Here is a 27,025-nt window from a genome sequence, read left to right as displayed (position 1 = left end):
ATATACACACAAAGCCTAATATGAAATAACAGTCAACATCCAACAGTACGCTCCTGGTTTTCTCCATATACTGTAGGACACATACTGTAATGTTCACCTGTTCGGAGTTAAAAGCAAGCTTTCTATATAATAACCTTTTCCTGGGGCCAATGGGGTAACAGAGAAACGTCATTAGTGACCTATAACAGACTTTGAACTGTCTAGCTGCCCCTAGGGGCACAAATGGCATGTGGACCACATGTAGGTGGTTAGAAGGTCACTGCCATCCCGCTAAGACCTGTTTTTGCCAAGTTCTGTTCATTCATGGTGGTCTATATGAGGGAAGTCAAACGTATCAAATTAAAATAAAAACAAAATAAATCATTTTAAGATTCTCATATTTATATCTATGAACTATAGGGTATTTTCAGTACAGGTACCAAGGCTCTGGAATATTTTAATCTTCAAATCCTCCTCCACAATATCCATAATGAAATCTTTTTTCTTATGTTAATCCATGATCCAAGTTATCACCCATGACAAAACTGGTTTTTAGTATCGTCCAATGTCACTGGCGTCCAGACAGCATTTGCATTATTGCATTATTGTTATTTGTATCATACAGTTCAACATTTTAGGGCATGTGTTGGTATCTAAATATAACAATTTGATGGAGAATGAAACTACATTTAAAAACAGAGACAGAAATCACAAAGACCACAGGAATCTGACTGAACCCCAACTGTACACATTTAACATTCTTATATCAAAAGCTCTTACAGTATACCTCACCTGACCTGAATATCACACCTAATCACATTTGACGCAAAATCTGTGAAAATTATGATGAGTGTGAATGTTTCAGATGCCAACCAGATTCCCTCTTGCTTTAAATATAAAATATTTGTAATATAATATCAATATCACCTCCTATCCCATCTAAATAACTTGTTTTGGGACAATCAGAACGTGGCTCTGTTTCTTGAAAACCCCAACGCAGCAACACTGCACGGCTAAATCAATGGTGGGAATTTAGGGTGGGATTATCTGTTTGCCCAATCACTCATGTAAGGTAAAAATGAGTAAATGATTATATTTTTAGATTGTGTGTTCAGCAAACTTGTCTGAACATTATTTTGAAATGACTGTAAGACTAATGGTACAGAAATTAGAGAATATAAAAAAACTGGTTGTGTAATCAGTATCCTGCTCTATAAAAGCAAAAACATATGGGGACAAAAACATTACGAAGGCAAAGTGGTTTATAAAGTGCAGTTAGGATTATGGTTCTCATGATGGATATGATACCGGGATTATGCTATCGTTTCTATGACCTCTTGGAGCTGACCACCCAGCTGTTACTAAAAGATAAACCTATTTAGATGGCAGTTCATTTACCAACTGTATGCAAACACATCACAGTAAATTATGCACACTTGGGTGAAAACAGAACAATACACACAGATAAAGTATACGCATAGGGCAGTGGTTCTCAACAGAGGGGCCGGGGCCCACAAGGGGACCCCATTTGACTTCTAAGGGGGCCTGAAGATTACTAAAATTAGACTAAATGAGCTTTGAAAAACATGAAAAATCAATATATTTTATTATTATTTGGCCACTTTTATAATTAATTAAACGTTTTTCTAGTTAATGACAAGCTCTAAAATATTTTATTTGGTAAAAATATGAGTTTTTGTGAGTTGGAGGGGGGCGGGGGGGGGGCCTTGGAGTCCAAAAGGTTGAGACCCCATGGCATAGGGGCAAGGTTTTACCTACAGTATATACCGCCACAGAAAAAATTATGAGACCATTACAAATTTTCATTTAATCAGCATTTGGGTAGTTGACAGACTAATATGCAAATTTGTCCAATAATATGACGGCAAAAACTAAAAACTAACAATGAAGATAAATATCTCTTATGCTGTTTTATATGATAAATAGAAATATTTAACAATGTAATATTAACAGTTTTCTACATTTTGCTATGTCACACAATAGTACACATGTACGTTTAATTCGTCAACTACCCATTTCTAGATGTATTGTGCTCATTCCAGTCCAGTGTCTGTTGAATTTCATCAAAATCCAACCTCAGGAGTGACATAAAGTCATCCAACAGCAATGTGAAAGACTGTCAGCATGACAAGACACATGAAAACTGTGAAAAAAATCTTTTTTTTACGTTTCCTAAATACATATTGTATTGCGTAAAAGTGAATCTGAACTTGTTTTCTTTGCAGTATCTGAGGTCTGAAAAAATACAGAGCTTTTTGTTATTTTTTTGTTAGTTTTCATTTTCTGCAAATAAATGCAAATAGAAACGATATATGTATTTTTTTAATTTGGGAGAAATTTTGTAAGTAGTTCACAGAATGAAACAAAAGTTATAATTTTACCTAAACACATAGTAAACTCAGAATAACTGAAAATATTTTTTAAATGGTATCTTAATTTTTTCGACAGCTGTATTGTCCTATGAGGTCTTTTTTAAACTGTCATATATAATTTGTGTGGACAAGGAATGGACACTTTCCTTGATCTATGCATATTGGCCATTTGTTTTTTAGGCCTGATAGGCCTACTTTAATTTTGAATTTGTTCAGCGCTTTCACAATACACATTGCTTTAAAGCAACATTACAGAACATCATGTTTAAATGTCTTTAATGCACTTCTTTATTGGCACTGCTGAGCTGTCCAAAGATTATTGCGCATGAATTTATGTACAGCTTATGCAGAGTCATTTCTTGGTACTTAAAGGGATAGTTCACCCAAAAATTAAAATTGATGATCATGATCATTTACTCCCCTCAAGTTGTTCCAAACATGTATAAAGTTTGTTGTTCTGAACACAAAGATATTTGGAAGAATGTTTGTAATCAAACAATTCTGGGACACTATCGACTTCCATAGAAGGAGAAAACTTCATTGGTGCCCAGAACTGATTGATATTCCACATTCTTCAAAACATCTTCTTTTGTGTTCAACATAAACAAAGAAATTTATACAGGTTTGGAACAACCTGACAGTGAGTAAATGATGACGGAATTTCCATTTTGGGTGAACTATCCCTTAAAGGTGGTCATATGGCGCGAATAGATGTTTTTCTGCGACTTTGGTGTGTTATAAGTTGCCCATGCATGTATTAGACACGTAAAAATGCAAAAATTAAAGAGTCTGAACAAAGGGGGCATTCTATCTAAAAGCGAATGTTCACCCAGACCTGCCTGAAACGCCTCTTGTAACCACACCCCCACAAATCTACGTCAGTTGGTGGTCTGATTTGACTAAGACCGCCCAAATGTATACGCAAGTAAGGTGGTCGTACCTGTCAGTACAATTGAAGAGGAACCTGATGTTCCAAGTATGGTAAGAAGCGTTACATTTCCCTCACACGCTTGCAGTATTTGACCAATCACTACGCACTGGTTAACTGACCAATCATAGCACACCTTGCTTTTCAGAGCCATGAGCTTTGTAAAAAATCTGTGCGTTTCAGAGAGGCGGGGCAAAGAGGAGATACAAACATGCACGGTATGTGGAAAATACAGCGTTTTTGCACCTTAAATCGTGTATACACAATGCATTACATCTAAAACAAACGATAATATTCGTTTTAACAGTGTCATATGACCCCTTTAACTGCAGTGAATTAAAGCGGACATTCCCCGTGATGCCAATTTTCAAACTGTAGTTAGTGTGTAATGTTGCTGTTAGAGCATAAACAACATCTGCAAAATGATAAAGCTCAAAGTTCAATGCCAAATGAGATGTTGTCTTTAACAGAATTCGCATTTCAGGGACTACAGAGAACGGCTGGAATCGGACTACAGCCCTTTACTTTCCGGGTAAATGATGTCACTATTCCGAGTTTTTGAATAACCTCCGCCCAACTGAATACGCCAAAAAAGGGACGAAGCCTTCCTTAGAGAAGAGTAAGAGCCGCTAGAGTAGTGTTTGGTTATCAGAGATTGTAAACATTTGACTGAGCTGCGCGCTTAATTACTTTCACTTTCATCACAGTCCTACAGCTGGTAATAAGAATTCAGCTGCACACATTCTAAGATAACCAACGGTCAAATAACAGCTTCCATGACTTTAACATCGCCTGTGAAAGCTGTTCTGTGTAACACACTGATATTGTGTATGTGTGCGCATACCTCTAAAACACTTCTATGAAACGTCCTTTGAAGTCCTGCTTGCAAATGTCTCCTGGTCAATCTGCTTGTTTTATTATCCAACTTAGGTCCATTATAAAAAGGCAAAACTAACGCTTCTGTTATTAGTGTTAATTAATATAACCGGTCTGACCCAATCGGTACGGTGTCATTTCCCTTGCCATAGTAGGGTAGTAGGGAAAAAATTGCAATGTCTAACAAAGATTGACGTTTGCACATGCACTAGCAGACCTCCGCTACACTTCGATCGATCCGCATGTTTTTAACTGACGAAGTGAATTTTTTTGATGAAGTGAAGTTTACGCCATTGTTACTGTTTATTGCTAAAAGCCAAAGCTTATGAATGTGCACTGAGAGAGGGACCGACCAATCACAACAGCCTGAGAAGCAGAAGCTCGCTGATATGGTGTGGGTGGGACAACTTCAGACACACGCTCTAAGTGGGGAACCAATCACGACAGACCTGGTCAGCTTTACCAATCAGAGCGTTTCGGAAGGAGGGACTTTATAGAAACCAGAAGAAATCCTGTCGTTTTGTGAGAAGAGGGACAGCGGTGATCAATAGACTTGAAATATGTCAAATATAAAGCGCTTTTTGAAACAAGAAAGATGAACATCCTTTGTTAAACACCCAAAAAACATACTCAAAGCTTCAAAAACAGCAAAAGAATGGCCTCTTTAATACATTGAATAAACAGTCCTACTAAGTATTTTGATCAGGTATTTGATGTGTGATTGCATAAACTTTACAAAATACAGTTTTTAAAAGATGAGCACATGTCTTATTAGAGTTTGGATGCATAGCTATAGGCAATGCATTTTCTGGATGTTAGAGTATTTCTTTTCACAAATATTGGGGCAAATGAAAACACATAATTGTCAGCTTGTCTGTGATGCTGAGCACTGCCAAAGTACAGCAATTCTTCAAATTCCTGGGCTGTGAATGGAAGTCATGGTAGAGCAGACGTCTACAGTGAAATAACACAGATAGTTGCAGCTTCAGAATAATGTGTCTTGTGTATGTGATAAAGATTTAAATCATTATGTAAGAATTAAGCTTAAGAGAAAACCGATGGCTCAGATGTCAATATTTGGTGGTTTTAAAACCCACATGTCTCTCTTGACGTTTTTAAAGCATATTTTTCCATAGTCATGCAAGTCTAAAACAGAACTGTCACATCCTTAACAATCCTTAAATGGACATATAAAAATGAAAATAAAATATGTGGTCTATGAAAAGCCATCCTTTCTCCATGTGTTGGGTATTACTGCTTGAAAACTCCAGCACAGACTGATATTTTTCTGATGTCTGGACTCTATCATCAGGAGTATTTATATTTTAAGTTTTGTCTAAAAATGTCACATCCATAACGCTGGAATTGCCCATAAACTGACATCTTTACTAATCTGACCTAATCAATCTAAAATGAGTTTGACAGCCTTACTCTAATGCGACAAGCTACACTTCTTAAGACGGGCATTTGCAGGTAACGACAGCAAAGCACCCTAAAAATAGAAAAAAATGCATAAATAAAATGAGCTTGTTTTTAAACTATCAGACGCAACAGAATTCGTCCTCGTCCAGTCATTTGCCATTGTCTAGAATTAACAATTGGTGACATGGTTACATTTTTGCTATGCATCAGAAGAGAATCTTGCTAAAGCAATTCATTGTTGCCTAGAAAGGACAGAGACGGCATTGTTTACAAGGCAGAACATTACTGGCTGATCAACAGGCCTGGAATGACCTAAATGACAACAGAATGTTATACATAACAAATGAATCGAAAACCAAATGAATCGCAATGGTTTTGCGAAACATTTTAAAAACAAACTGCAAGCTGTATTTGCGATTGTGCTTTATACTTGTAAAAATAATACTCTCGCCCCCAACATTGATTGACAGTTTTTTGTACAAGGCATTAAAAACGCAAATGTAAAGGGAATTGCAATTTCACTTTTATTTTGTTTTTTTTTTAAGGCCAGAGGAAGTGAAATCGCATGAGGGAAATTGCTATTGCGGTTAAAATATGGCAGGGTTGTAACTCATAAGACAGAGAAAGGACTTTGCTTTTCCATTCAAAATTTGGCAGACACTGACGTTTCTGTAAATGGAAATGCAAAAAGCATCTGAATTTGAGATGCACCGATATATCGGCCAATAATCGGTATCGGTCGATAAAAGCAATCAGACGATAGTTTAAACACAGTCGATGATCAGGGCCAATATATTCTGACAATCAGAAGAGGACAGGATAATCCAATGAATTTGTGCTCTGTATTTAGAAACTGTTAAAAACATCACCAGCTTGATGTTCAATATTAACAGTCATTATATAAATTAACAACATTCAGAAAGATAAAAAATATTAAGATAATCTTCAGAATCGGTATCGGCAGATATCACTCTGAATAATCAGCTATCGGTATCGGTGCATCATAATTATGTCAAAACTTTTACATACACAAATAGACAATACAATTTGCAATTTGTGTTTTTAAAATTGTCCGCGAAATCCTTCCACAGAACCAAAATACTGTAAAACGCAGAATCAAAAATAAATGCATAACATAAAATTGTGTGTGGACAATGGACATGGACAGATCTAACCACAATCTTCAATTTTACAGCGATTCATTCTAGGGATGTAACAATATTATACATTTAATGGTATCGCAATAGCAAAATTGTGTCAATATTATCGTGGTCACATGACTGTATGAAATGATAGGTCGTCCGGGCTTTAATATAGAGAATGTTAAACAATATAATAGATATTACCTCTGTCAAGGTCCAGCTGGTGCAGTTTTTCTTATTTTATAAGAGGGAGTTTTAAGTCATTTGACCTATCTCAAACTATACCTCATAACTCAAAGCAACAGTTATGATTGGAGGATAAAGAAAAGAGGACAGGATATGAGATTATGATACCGTTCAAATAAAGAGATTACAAATGGAAGATTCCAACCTGACTAAAACCGAAAATAAACCAAAAGCAAATGTTCACGCACCTTCATGTGAAGTTTTTGCCTTTCAAATGAAAGATTTCCAAGACTCCAAGGTACACACTGGACAAGGAAAATCCTTCTGAACAAATCTAAGCAAGTCTACGGACAAGCACCCTCTCCTGCCATACGGCTGACAAATCAAATGGTTTGAAGTAAATCCACCTTGCTATGTTCCACAGCAAGGACGTAGACGTACAGGAGAATCTCTTCAATTAGTTCAAGATTCTCGCCGGCGCTGCCGCTGTCACGCCCCCTATCAAAACAACACATCACTCACGGCTCAGCTGTGCAGAAGTGACAACACGGCCCCGTGGCACGCTCACACTGTCAACAGCACAGAGGGACAACTCCCTATTCACCTGAGAACTCATTAACACTTTAATATGCTAACATAACGCTATGAAAACTGTACTGTTGCATAACACATGTCGTGTGTTTATGTGTTTTGTTACAAGAGCCTCTCAGGAACAAATCCTGGTTACCACCAACAGGAAGTGACATAAATGTTTTAACTGGACAAAATTAGTATCGATCATGTGACATCAAGCATAAAAATAGAAATGTGCCACATTCAAAAACCTAATGTTCCTGACTGGATTTTCGCAATGCATTTGTCTCCAAACCAAACGTTAAGAATGGCTAACTTAAACTTTGCTTTCATGTACTATGTTTTTGTGAACCCCTTTCAAAATTATAGTACAGTCAGGGTTACCGCTTCTCACTCCTGGCACTCCCATGTGAGGGTTATGGCTTTACGGTAACCAAAGGTGACAGCGGGTAAATTCTCTCCATTCACCTCCAGCTAATCTAATTTGTTAATCCATTTAATCCATCTGCTTTACAAACAGCACTGAGTCTGAACAGCAGAACAGATATACACATATCTACTGTCATTTTTGCAGTGTGACACATCATTTTAAATGTTACACAAACAGTCTATTCATTTGTGCTCTAAATTAATTTTAGATCATAAAAATGTCTGTCATAATTCTGTAAAGCTGCTTTGCAACAATGCACATTGTGACACTACAGGACTTGAAATTCAGGAAATCCCAAGAAAAGATCATATTCCCTCTACCGGTAAAGACAGAAACTAGTTACATGGCAAATCAAATGTCAACAAAAACTGCTCAGGACAAATAATGTTACTGGTGTAAACATAAATGCCAAAGGCTGTGACACACTATTCGGTCAGAAGTCTGGTTAATAAATTCGAATCGTAACATTTCAAGCACTTGAATAAAAGGAAATGATGTCATTTTGGTTCTTTAATGAATGGTTTCATAATAGGGATGTAACGATTCACTCAGCTCACGATGCGATGCGATTCACGATACTGATCTCACGATACGATTTTTCATTGGGTTTTTGTACAAGATAATTTGAGACAAATTAGAAATGAACAACTGCCCTTTTATTCTGTCTCAAATGCTGCACATTCCTTTGTAAAATAAAAATATATTTTGTGTTAAATAAAACTAAATTGCAATTTTAAAACAAATTCCAAATGAATAATACAAAAGTCTCTTTAATTTAAAAAAAACTAAGACTTCATCTGTGCTTTTCCTAACTTGGATTTTTTTTTCACTTTTTAAAAAGAAATATCAGCATATTAACGTTTACCAGGTTTGTAGTAAACACATCGGCCGCCGCTGTTTAAAACATGTATTGCAATTCATCGAACACCTCAACGCTTTGAATCGTCACATATTATAAGTTGATTTTCAACCGGCTCACAGTGAATCGTTACATCCCTATTTCTGGTAAAGATCGTAAATTAATCTTATTTTACCCTTTGATCTTGTGCTGATAAAACCCTTTGTGTTTGCGTTCAATACTTTGTATGCATATTTGTTCAATGCAAATAAAGTTGGCAAATAAGGCAAATAAAGTTGAACATACACAGGTGTTTTACATAAATAAACAGATACCAAATGTCCTTTGCTACATGAAACGTGAAAAACCAGGCTCAGAGGAGAGCAAATTTTCAACTTTAATCATTATTAAAGAGTAATGTCTTCATAAAGATAAAGAGCGCAATTTTTGCTCCACTAGTGGCATTAAGTGAAATTGCAATTTGTATATTTGAGCATATTGACAGGGCATTGGGCATTAACATAGACTCGACCAATGGAGTGAGTTTAGGATGTGATAATCTGTTTGTCTTACAAATGGAAGAAAAAGGTAGTGTTGAAAACTTGTTTGGAAACACAGAATCGATCTGGACTGTGATCTTCCAAGACCTTCCAGTGTTGGCAAGTCCTTCAGTTTTTCCCTGTGTGCGGTTTTTTGGATAACCTTGAATGGCCCTTTGGTTGAATTTTCTTTACGCAGATTTGGCAACCTTCCCTGCTAAACTGATCTAAACATCTGCGCTACTGCACAGCGGAAAGCACTCTAAAACGCAAACAAGATAATAAAAGACGAAACAGGCACTTGTTATAGCGTGGTGTGATCATCTTGGGTTCGCCATATAGATAATAGTGACTTGTGTAAGCCAACTGCTATGATTAGTCACAGAAGACATTGTTAAGATGACAAATGATCGGCATAATGGCTGAATGGTAAAAATAGGCATCACAAACACCTTGAGCTACCTGAGAAAATGTATCATTTGTATTTCGGTGAAGTCAGCCAGAGTTAATGGAACGTGCATGTGTTAACTTGCGATATCACATTTAAAGCCCTTAGGAAAATGAACCATGATTTTACTACAGGAACCATAGTTGAACTATGGCATTTGTGGTAAAACCACAGTAACCATAAATGTACTATAGCAAGTATGTGGATACAATTTTGGGGTGAACTATTCCTTTAAATTGATTCCAAGCAAAATGAACACAATGTATTTGCAGGAACATTGCCACAAAGACAGGAAATTAGAATATTTCGTTTTTATTATGTATTGATAATTAGCTACAGTGTCCTGTATTTGATACTATTAACAGTTAAGTTCAAAGTGTACCACTGAACATCCAGTGTCAAACCAGAAAAATGACAAGTGGTTATACAGGTTACCAAACAGATACTCTTCTTACATTCATAACGGCACATCACTGTTATGGTTTCCTTATCAACTGAACTGGAAAAAGTAATGACCCAGATTTATTTTCCTGGGTCAAATTCTGTTCGTTCAAAAACATTTGTAACCCTTTTGACACGAATACTGTTCATTTTGGCTATAAGAAGGCAGATTCAGCATAGCTCAAATGCCTTGAAAATGCTTTGGATTTTTTTAACTAGAAAAACCTCATTTCAACATGAGGATATCAAAATTCCTGCATACTTGCGTATTAAAGGGGTCATATTGTGTGAATACATGTTTTTCTGTGTCTTTGGTGTGTTATAAGTTGCTCATGCATGTATTAGACACGTAAAATTGCAAAAATTAAAGTGTCGGAACAAAAGATGCATTCTATCTAAAAGCGAATGCTCACCCAGACCTGCCTGAAACGCCTCGTGTAACCACACCCCCACAAATCCACGTCAGTTGGTGGTCTGATTTGACTAAGACCGCCCAAATGTATACGCAAGTAAGGTGGGAGTACCTGTCAGTACAATTGAAGAATTGAGGAACCTGATATTCCAAATATGGTAAGAGGCGTTACATTTCCATCACACGCTAGCAGTATTCTACCAATCACTACGCACTGGTTAACTGGCCAATCATAGCACACTTGAGAAAAGATGGAAAGCAACATGTTTGCAAGTATTGTGGGAATATTACAAATAGGTTAGGATGGTTGAATAATCATCCAAGTCGTTGAACAACCAACGTAGTTTATGAGTCAACTAGTCAGTTTATCTAGATCGGTGGTTCTCAACCAGGAGGACCTCTGAGACCCCCCGGAACGTCATTGCGAATGAATGGGGGGGCTGCCAAATCTTTCAATGGGTTTACAGGGGGCATGACCTTAAAAAGGTTGAGATTGAGAACCACTGATCTAGATGTTTTTCTAGCATTAATAAGCAAGTGCAGATGTGAGCAGCAAGTCATTTAATTTGGGTGCATCTATATTTTAAGACCAACCAGTACGTGACCCGCTAACCACTAGGTTTATTGAAATTGACAATATATCCTAAACAACCTTGTTTACTTACGAACAAGGTTTTAAATCACGTACTGGAAGAGCAATTATACATTCAAAACGATGAAGAAACATATTCATAGTAATATGAGCCTGCAGAACTTGTTTTGCCATGTAAAAGCCCTTTCCACTAAATGACACATGTGTTGTCCCAAATTCTGGTCTGTGACTGCAAAAACTCATAAACATGGCCAACTAAAGAACAAAGAGGATGCTCTGGAAAACACCCCCCCCCCAAAAGCAAAAGATTCAGAAACATACTGTACATGACTCATATACCCTGTAGTCGAAGTCAGAGAGGTTCTTCAAAATGACACATAACTGAATTTACACTACTGAATTTGACTAAGTACTGTACAGATCTCTAGACTGCAACAAAATAAGTCTTCATTTTAGGGATGTTCCGATACCCTTTTTTCCTTCCCGATACCGATTCCGATTCCGATAGGGTATCAGCCGATACAGAGTACTGATCCGATACCAGGGTGTGTATCTGTATACAGCTGTATATACTAGCCCTGTGTGAATTGATATAATTATTTTATGGTGTGCTTTAGACTTATCCCTTAATAAAACATGAACAAAAACATACAGTAAATATTTTTATTATCTGACAGACATTTGACAGTAATATTATTTATTTTTCTTAAGTCGCAGTTTTACTGGCTGGTTGGTCCACTCTGAAATACTGCCAAACAGCGCTAGCACTGAGGATGGGCATTTTTCAATAATTTCATATTAGAATATTTGAGCTCATAAAAACGAATATTCGTTTATTTAAATTAAGTGAAAAAATACGTAATTTGTTTCATTTTTATTTAGTCACAATTTCACATCAAGCTTATAACTATCATTAAATATTCATAATGAACTAATATTAGATCCTGTATATAGGGTTTTTAATGTTGAAAAGATTAGCAACGTTGGAAAAAAAATACATAAAAACTGCATTTAAACCTGTGCAAAGCGAAATCATACAAAAACCAAACGTACAAAACAAAACACATATTGAAAGTCTGTGATATATGGTTATCTTCTTTATTTTGTTTAACATGTTCTTGATAAGAAAAACAAGCATAATACAGTAGGTCTATTTTACTCTGTTGAAAGTCTGTTCAACAAGCCGACGGTTTACAAACCGACAGCGGAAAATGTGAATAATGCGTTGCGTGGCTCTTCTCTAACTCCCGGTAACAAAACCCATATCTGACAAGAATATCTGGCTTTATTGTTTATAATGTTGATAATAAATAAAGTAAACAGGCTTCTTGATACCTCCATACCGACTGTTAATTGATCCTAAAAACAAAGACGGAGCCATTTTACTGCTTGTTGTTTATTACGTGACCGGCATTTGAGGAAGAATGAATAATTCTGCTGATCACCATCGCAAATATTGTTTTCTTTGTCGTTTCATGGTCAGTGTCTGTCTTATTGATGTAAATGCAATGCAAAGCTAAACAAGTAAATTCAACTAAGCCTACCTAAAGAATTTCAACGCGTTTTAAAACAAACACCCGTGCGGATTTATTTACAGGCTATAACTTGAAGGCGACGACCCTGAAGTTCTTTTGGAGGAAAATGCAGGTTTTAGGTATGGAGAAAGGTACCAGTCTTATGCTAAGGCCAAATTTATTAACATTAGTTGCAGTGAAATGTACATTTTAATGTTTAAAGTTATTGAAATCAGCATTAGTTAGCCCAACATATTTCTAACGAACAAACAACCGCTTGAACAAGTCATGGTAATAAATAAATGAATCATCGAATCATTTAATATTACGTTGGTATTTTTATACCAACTTATATATAAGTAATGTAATGTTAACGAATTCTGTGGCTCACCAGTTTTTAAAACACGTTTGGTGATGTGAGCTGAGCATAACACGCGATCCGTCAGGCCGCCCTGTGTGAACTTAAAATATTTAAACTAGCTTGCGATCTGACTGTAGAAAGATTTGGACACATGCAAACTATTTTTTATATTTTCTGTACATTATAAAGTAATTATAGATGAAGTGAAGAAGCGTTAAATAAGACAAGACAATTCTAAACCTGTGGTGATGCAGTTTTTTTATGAAAAATAAAAATATTCAAATAGCATTTTTAATTTTCTAATAATTATTGCGGATCGAATATTCGTGCATGTCCCTAGCACATTTTCATTTCTTCTTCATAGCACAACTTTCTGTGTTTGCAATATGAGCAGTGAAGAAGCCTTGCCATTTGCAGCATTAAGCAAAGCTAGCGGGCATACCTACGTCCTGTTTAAGAAATTGGTATCGGATCGGTACATGGATTCAAGTACTCGCCGATTCCGATACCAGAATTGTATGTGGTATCGGCGGATTTCCGATACTAGTATCGGTATCGGAACAACCTATTCATTTGGTCGCAGTCGCTCTTTGACCTATGACATATTAACAACAACCTATACGTGAGCGTTGATAAAACATAATTTAGTCACTAGAAATTCCTTTATTGGCACTTACATCAAAAACGGACGACCATCTTAAAGTTTTCCGCTATATTTATTTGATTTACTTATGACATTTAACCATTGCTCAGCTCCCGTGGCATCAAGGGATAGAGAAGTGTCCATCTGATCCACACTCGGCAGAAGATTCGGGTATTTCTCTTCTACTGTTTTTTGCATACTGAGGTTTCGGACATACTATTCATGACTCACTCATTTTCGCCTACTATATACTGTAGTATGGAAGTAGGCAATTTCGGACAAAGAGATAGTGAATATACTCAAAGGAGACGTGGGGTCTTACCTTCACCCATCGAGATGTCATGGGTCGGGCTGTGGGATTCTCTGGCATGTCACAAAGGGCTCACTCCTGTGAATCAGAAAAAGATTAAATGAATCTGAGCTCCATCACGTAAAATCTGCCATATTACTGTCTATTTTCTGTCACGGACTGGCGTGGAAGAGAACCCAGATGCAGGCAACGGCAATGACGGGGTTAACGAAATAATACTTTATTTAAACAAAACACTGCACAAACAAAACACCCACGATGGGGATGACAAAACTAAGAATACAAACAAAAGACTTCCCACGTGGGGGCAAAACGTAAAACAAGAATAGCAAAACTAAACTAAAAACACGACCAAACGTCTAAACACACAGCAGGGTAACTAAAGCAAAAAACACAAAACTCACAGTTCAGGGACAGGGCAAGAAACAGGCTTACGGGCAACAACATGCGAACATGAACATGAACATGAACAAGGTACACGTACAAAGTACAATCCACGAGCACAAGACAAAGAAACATGAGGGCATTTATAGGCAAGACAAACGAGGGATAATTACACAGGGCAGGTGAGGAACATTAGACACGAGAGGGAAGCAATACATGAAACGAGAGGGGCGGGGCCAATGACGAGACACGAGAAAACACATGAGATGTAAAACATACACAACTCATGGCTTTCTCACATAAAACCTAAGGGCTCTGTTCCGATCCTGCCACATGACTAGAAATTCATAAACAAGAAGGTAGGACCGTGACAATTTTCTGTTCGGATTTCTTTAGTGGGCCTATGAGGTATTATTTTTATTGGTGCCCAGAGAGTGCAAGCACAGATAAATGTCTTTTAGAGCTGAATGACACACATACTTTCCACCACTAACTTATAGATATTATTTGGCTGTCAATCTTTTTGAGGTTTCAAATCAACATACAGCATTTAAGTCTTTCAAAATCCAAATCACTAAAGTTTTGTCTTACTGGGTTTTTATAAATGCTTACAATGATTACAGAAAGAGAAAAGTGCTGGACAGAGCAATATTCAAGCATAAATGCATCAACACACAGCACACCTAACCAACCCTGTGACGGACCTATGAAAACAAATCCATTTCCTTTGATTCAGGACAGGCCATAAAACAAAGGGATCATTAGGAGCCCACACCCAGCCAGTGTTTCCTTAGACACAAATGATCCTGCCAAGCAATGCTGCCCATCATTCATCCTTTTGTGCCGTGCTTTGTTTGACCTATAGACACAGAAGTGATGGAAAATAGACATTCTGCATGTTTAACCTGGGTGTAATTCATTAATTTTACCTAACACATTGTGTGTTAGCGACTAAACCTTTACATGAGTCCACACATTTGAACTTCTCATTTGCAAGTGTGCCAATAAAATAAACAACCTAAGCATACTCTTTCTTTTAGGACATATTTGGGTATTTCTTTGCCTCAAATTTTCCACTCAAGTACTATAAACGCTTATATCCATGTACTGTGCATGAGTAAAACGTAAGACAGTTCAACCTGTATCATTTCTGTCAGGGCTTTATTTACTTTCTGATTTATTATTTTGCGGCAATGTAGAGGAAAGGCACATCGTTGTTTTAAATGGACTGACAATAAGGTAGGGATGTGGTGGCACAAGACTATAAAGGTGCATTTATATAGTATATTAATATTTCCATACTCAGGGTTTTTCCTGCATAGAGAAATTGGAGGCGGCCGCCTCTGTCAAATGTCGCGCCGCCTCAGGCTCTCGCCAAAACTATGTCGGGTGTCTTCACAAGAAATGGTGTGTGCATTTAACACTGTCATTTGTAACTGCAGTTGCGGCATTACGCCACAGTGGAGGCGCTGTTTCGTTATCAGCACACTGAGGTGCTAAAAAGAGTTGCAGAACAAGAGCTGGCTGAGTTTGTTTTTCATCCAAGTACGTTTAATTTCTTGAATTTTTTTTATTAACATGACGTACATCATTGTAATGTCTTTAGCTGTGCAGTTGGATCGTTGAATCAGCGTATACTGTACACAGCGAGTTCGCCAGTATGAACGCACATTGCGTTCAGAACGACTCGCACACGAATGACTCATTTGAACCGATTCATTTAAACTATTGAACTTTTCAGTCACTACTAGCGAATATAAGAGATCATTGAATCATTTAAAGTGAACCACAGAGAATGCGAGATGTGAATGAGCCTTGCTCATTTTAATCATTTAGTAAGACTGGTTAATTCAGCTATAGTGGGCTGTAAAAAAAAATATTTTTTTTTTTTTTTTTTTTATTAATTTTTTTTTTTTTTTTATTTTTTTTATTTTCATTTTTTTTTTTTTTTATTTTTTTTTTTTTTAAGTCACTTGCGGTAGGCCTACATGTGTGTACAAGATCAGGATGGCACCACCTCTGCCTCATTTTGAGCCAGGAAAAACCCTGATGCTGTTGCATTTCATTTCCTGACGTACAACAGTACAATACAGTATCTTCTGGCTGGATATACCATCATACCACTCAGCCCTTGTGAGACCAAACAAACTTTATCACTTTGTTTAATAATCAAGAACAAACACCTGGACAAGAAGTGCAAGCAATATAACCAAATGTACCTATTATGTACTGTAAGAATTGAACCCTACAGTAACACACACTGTTAACACCCTTTCCTTATTAAGCTCAAAAGCTAAAAGGGAAGTGATTCATAATATTATTCATAACAACAGCGCCGTGATCTACTAAAATGAAGTGAATCTAAAACTTCATCTTTTACCATGTTAACAAAAAAAAGCTTTTCTTGTTTTATCCTTCAACAACGGTCAGGCATAACAGAAGGATCTGTCTGGCTCTCCTCAAATAAAAGGTTTCATGCTGTACCGTTTAGACATCCTCTAATATCGACAATGCAAACCTTCCTCTTGAGTCCACCCAAACTAAATTTCGCGTTCATTCAGAATGCATCACTTTATTATTGATGTTTCAAACAGAATTCTTAGAAAATAAAATGAGTAACACTTTACAATAGGGTTGTATTTGTATCGCGTGTGAAGTAGTCTCATTCTCAAAAAACAAAAATGTGACTAAATTAAATATGTGTTATTTAATTTATATAATTAGCTCACAACAACAATAAGCTTGGATTGTATTGACCAGAAAATGTTTTGTGCAGTAGCTGCCCAGAGCATAAATCCAGTAAAATGCAAATACATGGTCAAATTTTCTATTCATCATTTTATACATTTTGGCCTATACAGTTCTTGTATATTCAAGGTTTAATTTTACCATATTTTTGCACAAATTTATATACCAAATGTCTGTATTACATGCGTTACCACTTCATGTACAATCAAAGGGTTAAGTCAGCAAAATCAGTCAAGAACCATGGATGCTACTACTGTACAACAAATTCTACGTAGACAAATAATTGATATACAACAAGATGAGTTGACTAAGAAAGATAATGAAGCTTCTAGCCTATAAAAATGTTTCCAACACTCACCGTGCTAAAATGTCCCTTAGAGCTTGTTAAAGTAGCCATGATTCCATCGTGTCTTAAGAAACAAACTCCTTAAAGGAACGAAGGGGGTTTAATGGCACAGCTGGAGAACAACAATGAACAAACAGCCCCTCACAGCCCAGCGCTAGATCACATGACAAGGCATATCAAAGATACAAGAGGGCCTATTCTGAGAGCATCTTTAGATGTGGCGTTACCAATCAATGGCTGGGCACACAAAACTTTGCACATTACGAATATAAACAAACAACAAACCCAAATAGTGACATTTCAATTTATCTCAATTTATATGCCGCTGCTTGTTGTTTGTTTTGGCACAGCATTGTGACATCAGAAAAAAGCCTTGTGATTGGAGGACACAAGAAATTGGCTGTAAATTGAAAGTTTGGAGTGCAGGAAAGTTTGCACTGCAGTGTAGATAAAAACATCCCGTCCAGATCTAATAATAAAATTAGAATATTACCGTATTCTATTACATTTTGACATTATAAGATTATATATATATTTTAACATTATAAATTCACCTCAAGGGAAATACATTTATAATTTGAAAGCTATTTTATTTCATATTTAAAAATATTCATGTAAACATTCATTTGTATAAGCATGACAAACACATTCCACTCCCTACTGTGGGGCAGAAAGAGTTCACTAATCACTAACATTCCACAGTCTAAAAGCACAGCAGACGGCACACATGGGGTGTGTCTGCGAGCATCTCAAAGTAACTCTGTCTAGTCATTGAAAGGATGATAACTACAAGAGGAAGTAGTCATCGAAGAAAAAATAGAAACAGATGACTGAAAATGCACTGATTCGCATCTGTCTGCATGCTTACACACAGACGAGCTTGCTGCTTCCAAGAAAATGATAAGATGCATACTAATAACTTCTATTACTTTATTAGTATGAATCCATAAATCAAAGGTTCCTAAATTTATTTTTGTCAGCTGAACACTGCACTGCCTTTTTTGTTGACTTTTTGAAAAGAGCAGCACGCTGCGTTTTTTTTACGTTGCTATGCAACCACCTCAACAGCTGTCCTGTCAGTCAAGGATTATAGCGGAGAGCCCTCTAGTTGCTGTCAACTGTCATATTAGCATAAACTAAAACAGGTACAAGCAAAAGGCGCTTGCTCTGACCTTGCTCGGTTAACCACGTCAGCACAAGTTTCTCCTTCATCATTGCATTGCACTGTCCGGACGTTTTAAGCAGCTGTAAAGTTAAACTGTAAAACGCGAGGCGCCCGAAGAGCATAAGCAGCGCGCAAAACGCTCCATGCCAACTGAAAACAATTCAAAAAGAGGCGTGTCTAACACTGGGTTCACACCAAACGCGAATTAAGCGTTTTGCGCGAGTAAATTACATACAAGGCTGTGCGAATGACGCGAATCGAGCGGCGCGATTGCCGCAAACGCACATCAATCTTGTCTTCCGTAAAGGTTGAAAATATTTGTCAGATGACGTCACTCACATGAAAATAATGAACTTTTCCGCGAGTAATAAAGAGCGTGGAACACGATTGTTCGCGTTTGGTGTGAACCCAGCATAACAGCAAAAAACTTGTTCTGTCTGATCGGCCCCTTATGCTGGGTTCACACCAAATGCGAACAATCGCGTTCCACGCTCTTTATTATTTGCGGGAAAAGTTTGTTATTTTCGCGTGACGCGATCTGACAAATATTTTCAGCCTTCGCGGAAGACAAGATATATATAAGCATCTTCGCACTGACTTTGTATGTAATTTACTCTCGCACAATGCTTAATTTGCGTTTGGTGTGAACCCAGTGTTAGGTTGTCACTATTGATTCTACTGATAATGACAAATATTTTATGCAGTTTGAGATACAGTTTGAGAAAAGAAGCATTTTTTTGACTGCCCGAACCACCTAGAAAAAAACACTTAAGATGTCAAAGTACTGTGAAATTCTTTCCTTTAAACAGAGAAACATCTGTTTCAAGCTGTCCAAACAAGCACTTGCTGTAGATAAGATGCAACACTACAGATGTAGTAACTAACACCTGTTTGTGTTTCCGCTCATTTTTTCCCAGTAGCCTTGTGGTTCAGAAAATCTAATACAGCCAACACAATGATAAATCTACACACTACCAGTCAAATATTTGGACACACTTGACTGAATTTGTTTCTCATTATGTAATAAACTTTAATTAATCAATTTTATTAACTACTTACTAAATTTATGTAAGTAATATACATGAAATAACAGCATATTGTTATTACTATGCTTATGTGTTTGAATTTATTTATTTTTACAGATGGGCAATTCCATGCAAATGTTACACACACAATACCAATATACTGACAGCTTTGACGTAAAGGCTTTTGTTCGTGTTCGACATTTTAGATGTTTTATCATGAATCCTCTGACATCTGCTCAGTGCTAGAATTGCTGTAAATAGAAGCCTGAGCGATAATTCTACCAATAAGATTTGCAATAGCCGGTTACATCACTCATTTGTTCGATTTTTTGGCACAGACTTTTATACACACAATCCTATGATGAAAAAAAAACACGTTTTACCATACTGATAGGTCAGATGTCAATATTTGGTGGTTTAAATGGACTCTATTATCAGCAGGTTAGAAAAAAACACAAATGGTTCAATATATTGGTAAAAAATACATTCTCTGAGAATTTATATTTGAAGTTTCATTGAAAATGTCACATCCATAATGATGGAATTGCTCAGTTATAAACTGGAAACGTTGGTGAACGAGAGCCTAGAACACACAAGAAAATGCGTAGAGCGACTTCTAATATTCTAAAATGTGAAATAAGTAACAATACAGAATGGGTAGGTGTGTCCAAAATGTTTGACTGGTTGTGTGTACCAAAGAGGAGCAGATTTAACAGTCAAATAACCAGCCTCCAATATCAGGCTAACGCAAATTTGTGTCTGTGAGCTGAGTTGAGTCCCGTTTAAAAAAAAAAGAGGAACTGTGGTAATAAGTAACCAAGCACTGCATCATCTGGATCACTGACCCATAGCTAGTTTAACGTCCCATGCTGGAAGCCTGCCAACAATGAGGTGGTAACTTGAAATATAAACAGACATTGATATAAAAGACCCACGACTCCTTATTTAGAAATCTGGCATTTTTTAAACAGAGCGGTTCTTCCTTATCTATCTAGGATCAGGAAATTACCTCGTGAGGTGTTGGCCACAGGCCTGACTGGAAAAGGAACTGGGTGTGTTGTGTTCTATCTCAGGCTCAATTTCACATGGGACCCAATGACTTCCCAAAGAATCAGTGGCTGGCTGCATATAAAAAATCCTAGTTAGTAACATGGTGACTTCATAAACAGATTCAGAGTAACCAAGCTCATACTCATTTCAGCGGAATCTGGGCTTCTCAAAAATGCGGTAGTCAGCTGACTAGATTTTTAGATAAGGTCTGTGTATATGAATATAATCCTGATTAAATCTAAGCATGTAGTGACATGATATGTCATCTGGCAAGAACTTTATTTTTGTAAAGATGTTCTAATAGCAAAAACATTCCTCAAAGATTAAGTCATATATCCTGCTTCTTTCACAATCCTCTGACTGAATAACAGCTTTTACATTGGTTATAACATCGAGGGTCTTCCAGCAGACCACTGCATTTAACATCTTATTTTTTACCCTAGGAAAACTTTTACCTTGTGTGATATCCAAACTGTGGTCAGTCTTCATTCTGTTTCCTTTTGGTTATGATACAGATGATACTAAAACAGAAAAGTAACTTTGTTTTGACAAATAATACTCTTACCTGAATACTAATGAAATGCTTCTGTCATCATTTAGAACCAATCCAAATGGAATCGTACAAGTATACTCTAAAAACAAAGTTAGATTCTATTGGAAGAACTAAATCCCTATATAGGCTATTTGATTTATAGCCATTACCAAGATGTTGATCTGATTGTACTATCAATTAGTATATGCACATAGGGTAGCCAGTATACAGGTAGTTGAGTTCTCATCTAAAGACAGCAAGCAACGAGACTGACAGCTTCGTAGCGTTGTAGTTGCCGCGTCGCGTCGCGTCCAGATGACGGGCATATGGTATTTAGCTCAAACTTCAATCTTTTGTAGTTTGCTTGTGAAGACAGTGTCCAAATTCTTCACATTCCATCACCAAAAGCATCATGCATGTATATAATTTAACTTACACGCAAACAAAAAGACAAAAACATGACATTGCAAAGAGTAAACTTTTTAACTGGAATAAAGTAGAAGCGTAAACTCTAGCAAGCACTTACCAAGACAAGATAATAAAGTTTAAAACCTCAGCGGACGTAAAAGCGGCAGTCCCAGACAAAGATGCATTAATGTCAGCGAAGTCTCTCTAGCATTAAAAATGTCCAATGAAAAGAATGTTCTTCTCAAACTCAGCCGTTTGTTGCTGTAATAATGACAGGCAAGATCATGTTCTCCTACAACCCACCGCTTTTTTCGAAAGTCAGCGAGTGCGCATGCGCAGCAATGAGTTCGGTCCTCCCTGTGCGTGCGTGCGTGCGTGCGTGCGTGTGCGCGCGCGCGCCATACATTTTGGTTGAAAAATCAAATATGTACAGCCGTGGTCAAAAGTTTTTAGAATGACACAAACATTAATTTTCACAAAGTCTGCTGCATCAGTTTTTATGATGGCGAATTGTATACTCCAGAATGTTATGAAGAGTGATCAGATGAATTGAATTTTATTGTGAAGTCCCTCTTTGTATGGGAGGCAAATCCTGCCAAATTTAAATAAATTAATTAAACGATGAAAATGAAAATGAAAACCAGATTAGCAATTTCATTATACACAACTGCGTGCACAATATGTGCCAAAATGAAAAATAAAATGAAATTATTTTATTTTCATTTTTACACTGACAATGCGTTGTCCCTGTCAAATTGAAAAAGAAAATGCAATTGGTGATTTGACATTTCATTTTCACTAAAATCTCGAGGCAAGACTGCCAATTTGAAAATGAAAAGGCAAATGTGAAAAATAAATTGTAAAAACATTTTTTACAAAGGTTTTATTAATGTTCACGCAATAATACTGACACAATTCAAATTAAAATGTAAACTTTGATTTTCATTTTATTCTATTTTCTCTTCTCTTTTATTTCATTTTCGTTTTCATTTCGTTTCGTTTTCATTTTCTTTTTCTTGTTCACAGTCATGCAAATTACATGTTAATTAGTGGGTGTGGACGAGCGTCTGCATTACTGGGAACGCCCCAAAAAACGTCATATCCGTTTATTCGAACGAACGTGTGTAGACCTTGTCAGGCGCTTTGGCCTTAGCGCTTTGTAATATGACTGATGACTGTGCCTGGTGCAATACCGAAAGTTGTTGTGTGTGTTCTGCATCTCTGATAAGTTAACAGACGAACAAACTAAAGCATTGGAGAGCCCGTATCTCTAGCGTGCCCTGAAACATGCCGGAGCGCGATTGTCCACTCCGCCGATGACCTGCTCTTACACTGTACATTACCATCCGCACCCGAGCACGCTATCATCATTACACTGTGACTGCTTTTAAGAAAACATAAACAAAGCGATCTTTCTCAGCACAATAGAATCCATCGTAATGTTCGGTTTGAGGTTGATAAGATGTGTTTAACGCGCTGCGCTGTCGCAAAATGAATTCGCAAAAACATCTAATACGCACAGCACTATTAATTATTCGAATGTTTTTTTTTTGTCCCACGGCGCGGTGACACAGGCCTGCACTTATAGACGTGATTGTAGGTATTAGATGTTTTTTGGTATGACAGCTGAACTTCAAGGAATTTAAACAGGCGCATCATTTAAAACATGCATTCATAACATAGTGCAGCACTTTGTATAACGATTGGCTCATAATCATAATGAATGAAGTACGCGGGGCTGATTTAAACACATATGAGCCGCTCTTGTGATACCATAAGCGAATTGGTCTGCGCACAGCGCGCGTGAGGTTAAACACATCTTATCAACCTCAAACCGAACATTACGATGGATTCTATTGTGCTGAGAAAGATCGCTTTGTTTATGTTTTCTTAAAAGCAGTCACAGTGTAATGATGATAGCGTGCTCGGGTGCGGATGGTAATGTACAGTGTAAGAGCAGGTCAGCGGCGGAGTGGGGACAATCGCGCTCCGGCATGTTTCAGGGCACGCTAGAGATACGGGCTCTCCAATGCTTTAGTTTGTTCGTCTGTTAACTTATCAGAGATGCAGACACCACACAACAATTTTCGGTATTGCACCAGGCACAGTCATCGTCATCATTACAAAGCGCTAAGGCCAAGCGCCTGACAAGGTCTACACACGTTCGTTCGAATAAACGGATATGACGTTTTTGTGGGCGTTCCCAGTAATGCAGACGCTCGTCCACACCCACTAATTAACATGTAATTTGCATGACTGTGAACAAGAAAATGAAAAGAAAACGAAAATGAAATAAAAGAGAAGAGAAAATAAAATAAAATGAAAATCAAAGTTTACATTTTAATTTGAATTGTGTCAGTATTATTGCGTGAACATTAATAAAACCTTTGTAAAAAATGTTTTTACAATTTATTTTTCACATTTGCCTTTTCATTTTCAAATTGGCAGTCTTGCCTCGAGATTTTAGTGAAAATGAAATGTCAAATCACCAATTGCATTTTCTTTTCAATTTGACAGGGACAACGCATTGTCAGTGTAAAAATGAAAATGAAAACTAAAATAAAATTTCATGTTATTTTTCATTATTGGCACATAGGTTGATGCAGCAGTTGTGATAATGAAATTGGCTTACAAGTCTGTTCATTATTCATTTGACGGATCGGTTGTAATTATTTATGTTTAAGATTTGGCAAGGATGCTTCTCATTAAAAGGAGGGTGGTGCTGGAAATCATTCTTCTTCCTCTGTTACCTGCAAGGAAACACGTGCAGTCATCATTGCGGTGCACAAAAAGAGATTCACAGGCAAGGCTATTGCTGCTAGTATATTGCACCTACATCAACCATTTATCGGATCATCAGAAACTTCAAGGAGAGAGGTTCAATTGTTGTGAAGAAGGCTTCAGGGCGCCCAAAAAAGTCTAGCAAGCGCCAGGATCATATTCTACAGTTGATTCAGCTGCGAGATCGGGCACCACCAGTGCAGAGCTTGCTCAGGAATGGCAGCAGGCAGGTGTGAGTGCATCTGCACGCACAGTGAGGCCAAGACTCTTTGAGGATGGCCTGGTGTCAAGAAGGGCAGCAAAGAAGCCACTTCTCTCTAGGAAAAACATCAGGGACAGACTGATATTCTGCAAAAGGAACAGGGATTGGACTGCTGAGGACTGGGGTAAAGTCATTTTCTCTGATGAATCCCCTTTCCGATTGTTTGGGGAATCCGGACAAAAGATTGTCCGGAGAAGAAAAGGTGAGCGCTACAATCAGTCCTGTGTCATGCCAACAGTAAAGCATCCTGAGACCATTCATGTGTGGGGTTGCTTCTCAGCCAAGGGAGTGGGCTCAATCACAATTTTGCCTAAGAACACCGCCCTGAACAAAGAATGGTACAAAAACATCCTCGGAGAGCAACTTCTCCGAACCATCCAAGAACAGTTTGGTGATGAACAATGATGAAGCATGATGGAGCACCTTGCCAGGCAAAAGTAATAAGTGGCTCGGGGACCAAAACATCTACATTTTGGGTCCATGGCCAGGAAACTCCCCAGACCTTAATCCCATTGAGAATTTGTGGTCAATCCTCAAGAGGCGGGTGGACAAACAAAAACCTGCAAACTCCAAGCATTGATTATGCATGAATGGGCTGCCATCAGTTAGGATGTGGCCCAGAAGTTGATTGACAGCATGCCCGGGTGAATTGCAGAGGTCTTAATGTAATTGTCAATAGAAGCCTTTGACACCTATGAAATGCTTGTAATTATACTTCAGTATACCATAGTAACATCTGACAAAAACATATAAAAATCACTTAAGCAGTAGACTTAGTGAAAATTAATATTTGTGTCATTCTCAAAACATCGGAATTCATGACAATTTCAAATAGAATACTAAATTAGTTTGACCATTGCTTTCATACATAATCAACAAGACCATTATGACAGTTATTGCAACAGGTATTCATTTAAATATAGACGTCTTCACACGTTGCCACAAACCTGGCATTATCAAGATTGCAACAAAACATGTCAAGACATGCTATCTCTCACAATGCCACCGCCCTTACCAGAACCAGCTATGAGGGACATTGTTCTCGCAGTGACAGAATGGGCGAGATTATAGACTTGTGTTTCAGTAAAGGAACAGCTATGCATTCCTTGTCAAACACAATACAGATCGACCAATTTCACAACGATTTACAAATGGTGCAGCTCAGTTCACATAGTCTGGCTGTTTCCGAAATCACCAACTATACCCTCATTCACTATTCCCTACATTAGTTCACTAATATAGTCCACTTTATATTGATTGACTAAATTCGGACACTCGGTGCACTGGAAATGCTGCGGGCGCCATCTTCTGCCGAGACACGGGAATTCATTCAGCGCGAGCATCACGATGGCTCTCCCTAAATCCTTGGCGTCAGATCCGTGGGCGTGGCTTGTTGGTTTTAACTACATCCTTGGTGTTTCAAGTCTTACGAAACCTTTACCCTAACCCCAACCTTACTCTAACCATCTAAACTACCCATAATTGTTAAAATGGCCTAAAAACACGGTTGCGTGATGACGTCAGATTCGAAACACCAAGGATTTAGTGAGAGCCGCATCACGACAGATGGCTAGCAGCAGATTGCCGTGAGTGTACATCGGTTGTACACTCGTTATTATGATGCATCATGAGATTGAATGAGTGCACTCTATAATGTCCACTATGAATTCGGACACCACTTAAATAGATGTCCCCTCAAATAGTGCACTATAGGGTATAGGGGGCTATTTCGGACACAGCCTCTGACTGGGTGGAGCCATAACCTTGAAATTTAAGTGCAGCCAAACTTCCCCCTCAGCTCAGGTGTGTTTTGTTATGCAGTAGTTTCACTCAAAGAGCTGTGATTGGCCAAGACAATTCATACAAGATGCTTAAATCTAAAATACACTACAAGACTTTTGCTCAGATTTTCAGTCTGGACTTGATGCAGAAAGTCTGTGCCAGTCTGCAGATTTTATCAGTTAGGGTCATATGTGATTTTATTATGACAGAATAATTAGCTTAAAATAATTTTTCATCTCTTTTTCAAAAACATCTGTTATGTTTATATTCCGTCGACGAAAATGAACCACGTATTTTTGATATTTGTAGTAAAACTACGGTAAAAAAACATAAATTCACCAAAAGCATAATACACATATTTACTGTAATAAACACGCGTAAAAGTTAGATTACGTAGTGAATGGATATGAATACTGGGGATAAATGACATGGTATGACATCTCCTCGCAACTTTTAAACAGAAAGTTCACAATGCATAGCTCCGCCCACTTTAGACAGTTTAAACTAGTGAACCC

The 27,025-nt window shown here is 37.5% G+C and overlaps 1 protein-coding gene across 4 annotated transcripts in view; it reads right to left on the bottom strand.

Annotated features, from left to right (window-relative positions):
* The window catches only part of LOC130565604 (pleckstrin homology domain-containing family G member 3), a 55,082-nt gene extending 33,091 nt beyond the window's left edge, over nt 1-21,991 (bottom strand). The window contains exons 1-4 of one of the 4 annotated variants that reach the window (XM_057352479.1): nt 21,804-21,991; nt 21,201-21,266; nt 20,705-20,817; nt 14,040-14,105 (exon numbers count right to left, since the gene is read on the bottom strand). In XM_057352479.1, the coding sequence (XP_057208462.1) occupies nt 14,040-14,049 (10 nt within the window). In that variant the 5' untranslated portion in view covers nt 14,050-14,105; nt 20,705-20,817; nt 21,201-21,266; nt 21,804-21,991. Of the gene's footprint in view, nt 1-14,039; nt 14,106-17,517; nt 17,538-20,704; nt 20,818-21,200; nt 21,267-21,803 lie in introns of those variants that run through there. The other 3 variants (XM_057352481.1, XM_057352480.1, XM_057352482.1) reach the window with 3 other exon arrangements.
* Nucleotides 21,992-27,025: the final 5,034 nt, after the last annotated feature.

This window comes from Triplophysa rosa, linkage group LG15, assembly GCF_024868665.1.
Source record: "Triplophysa rosa linkage group LG15, Trosa_1v2, whole genome shotgun sequence".
Taxonomy (NCBI): Eukaryota; Metazoa; Chordata; class Actinopteri; order Cypriniformes; family Nemacheilidae; genus Triplophysa; species Triplophysa rosa.
Note: the sequence above shows the minus strand (reverse complement) of the source record. Positions and strands in the feature narration are given on the sequence as shown.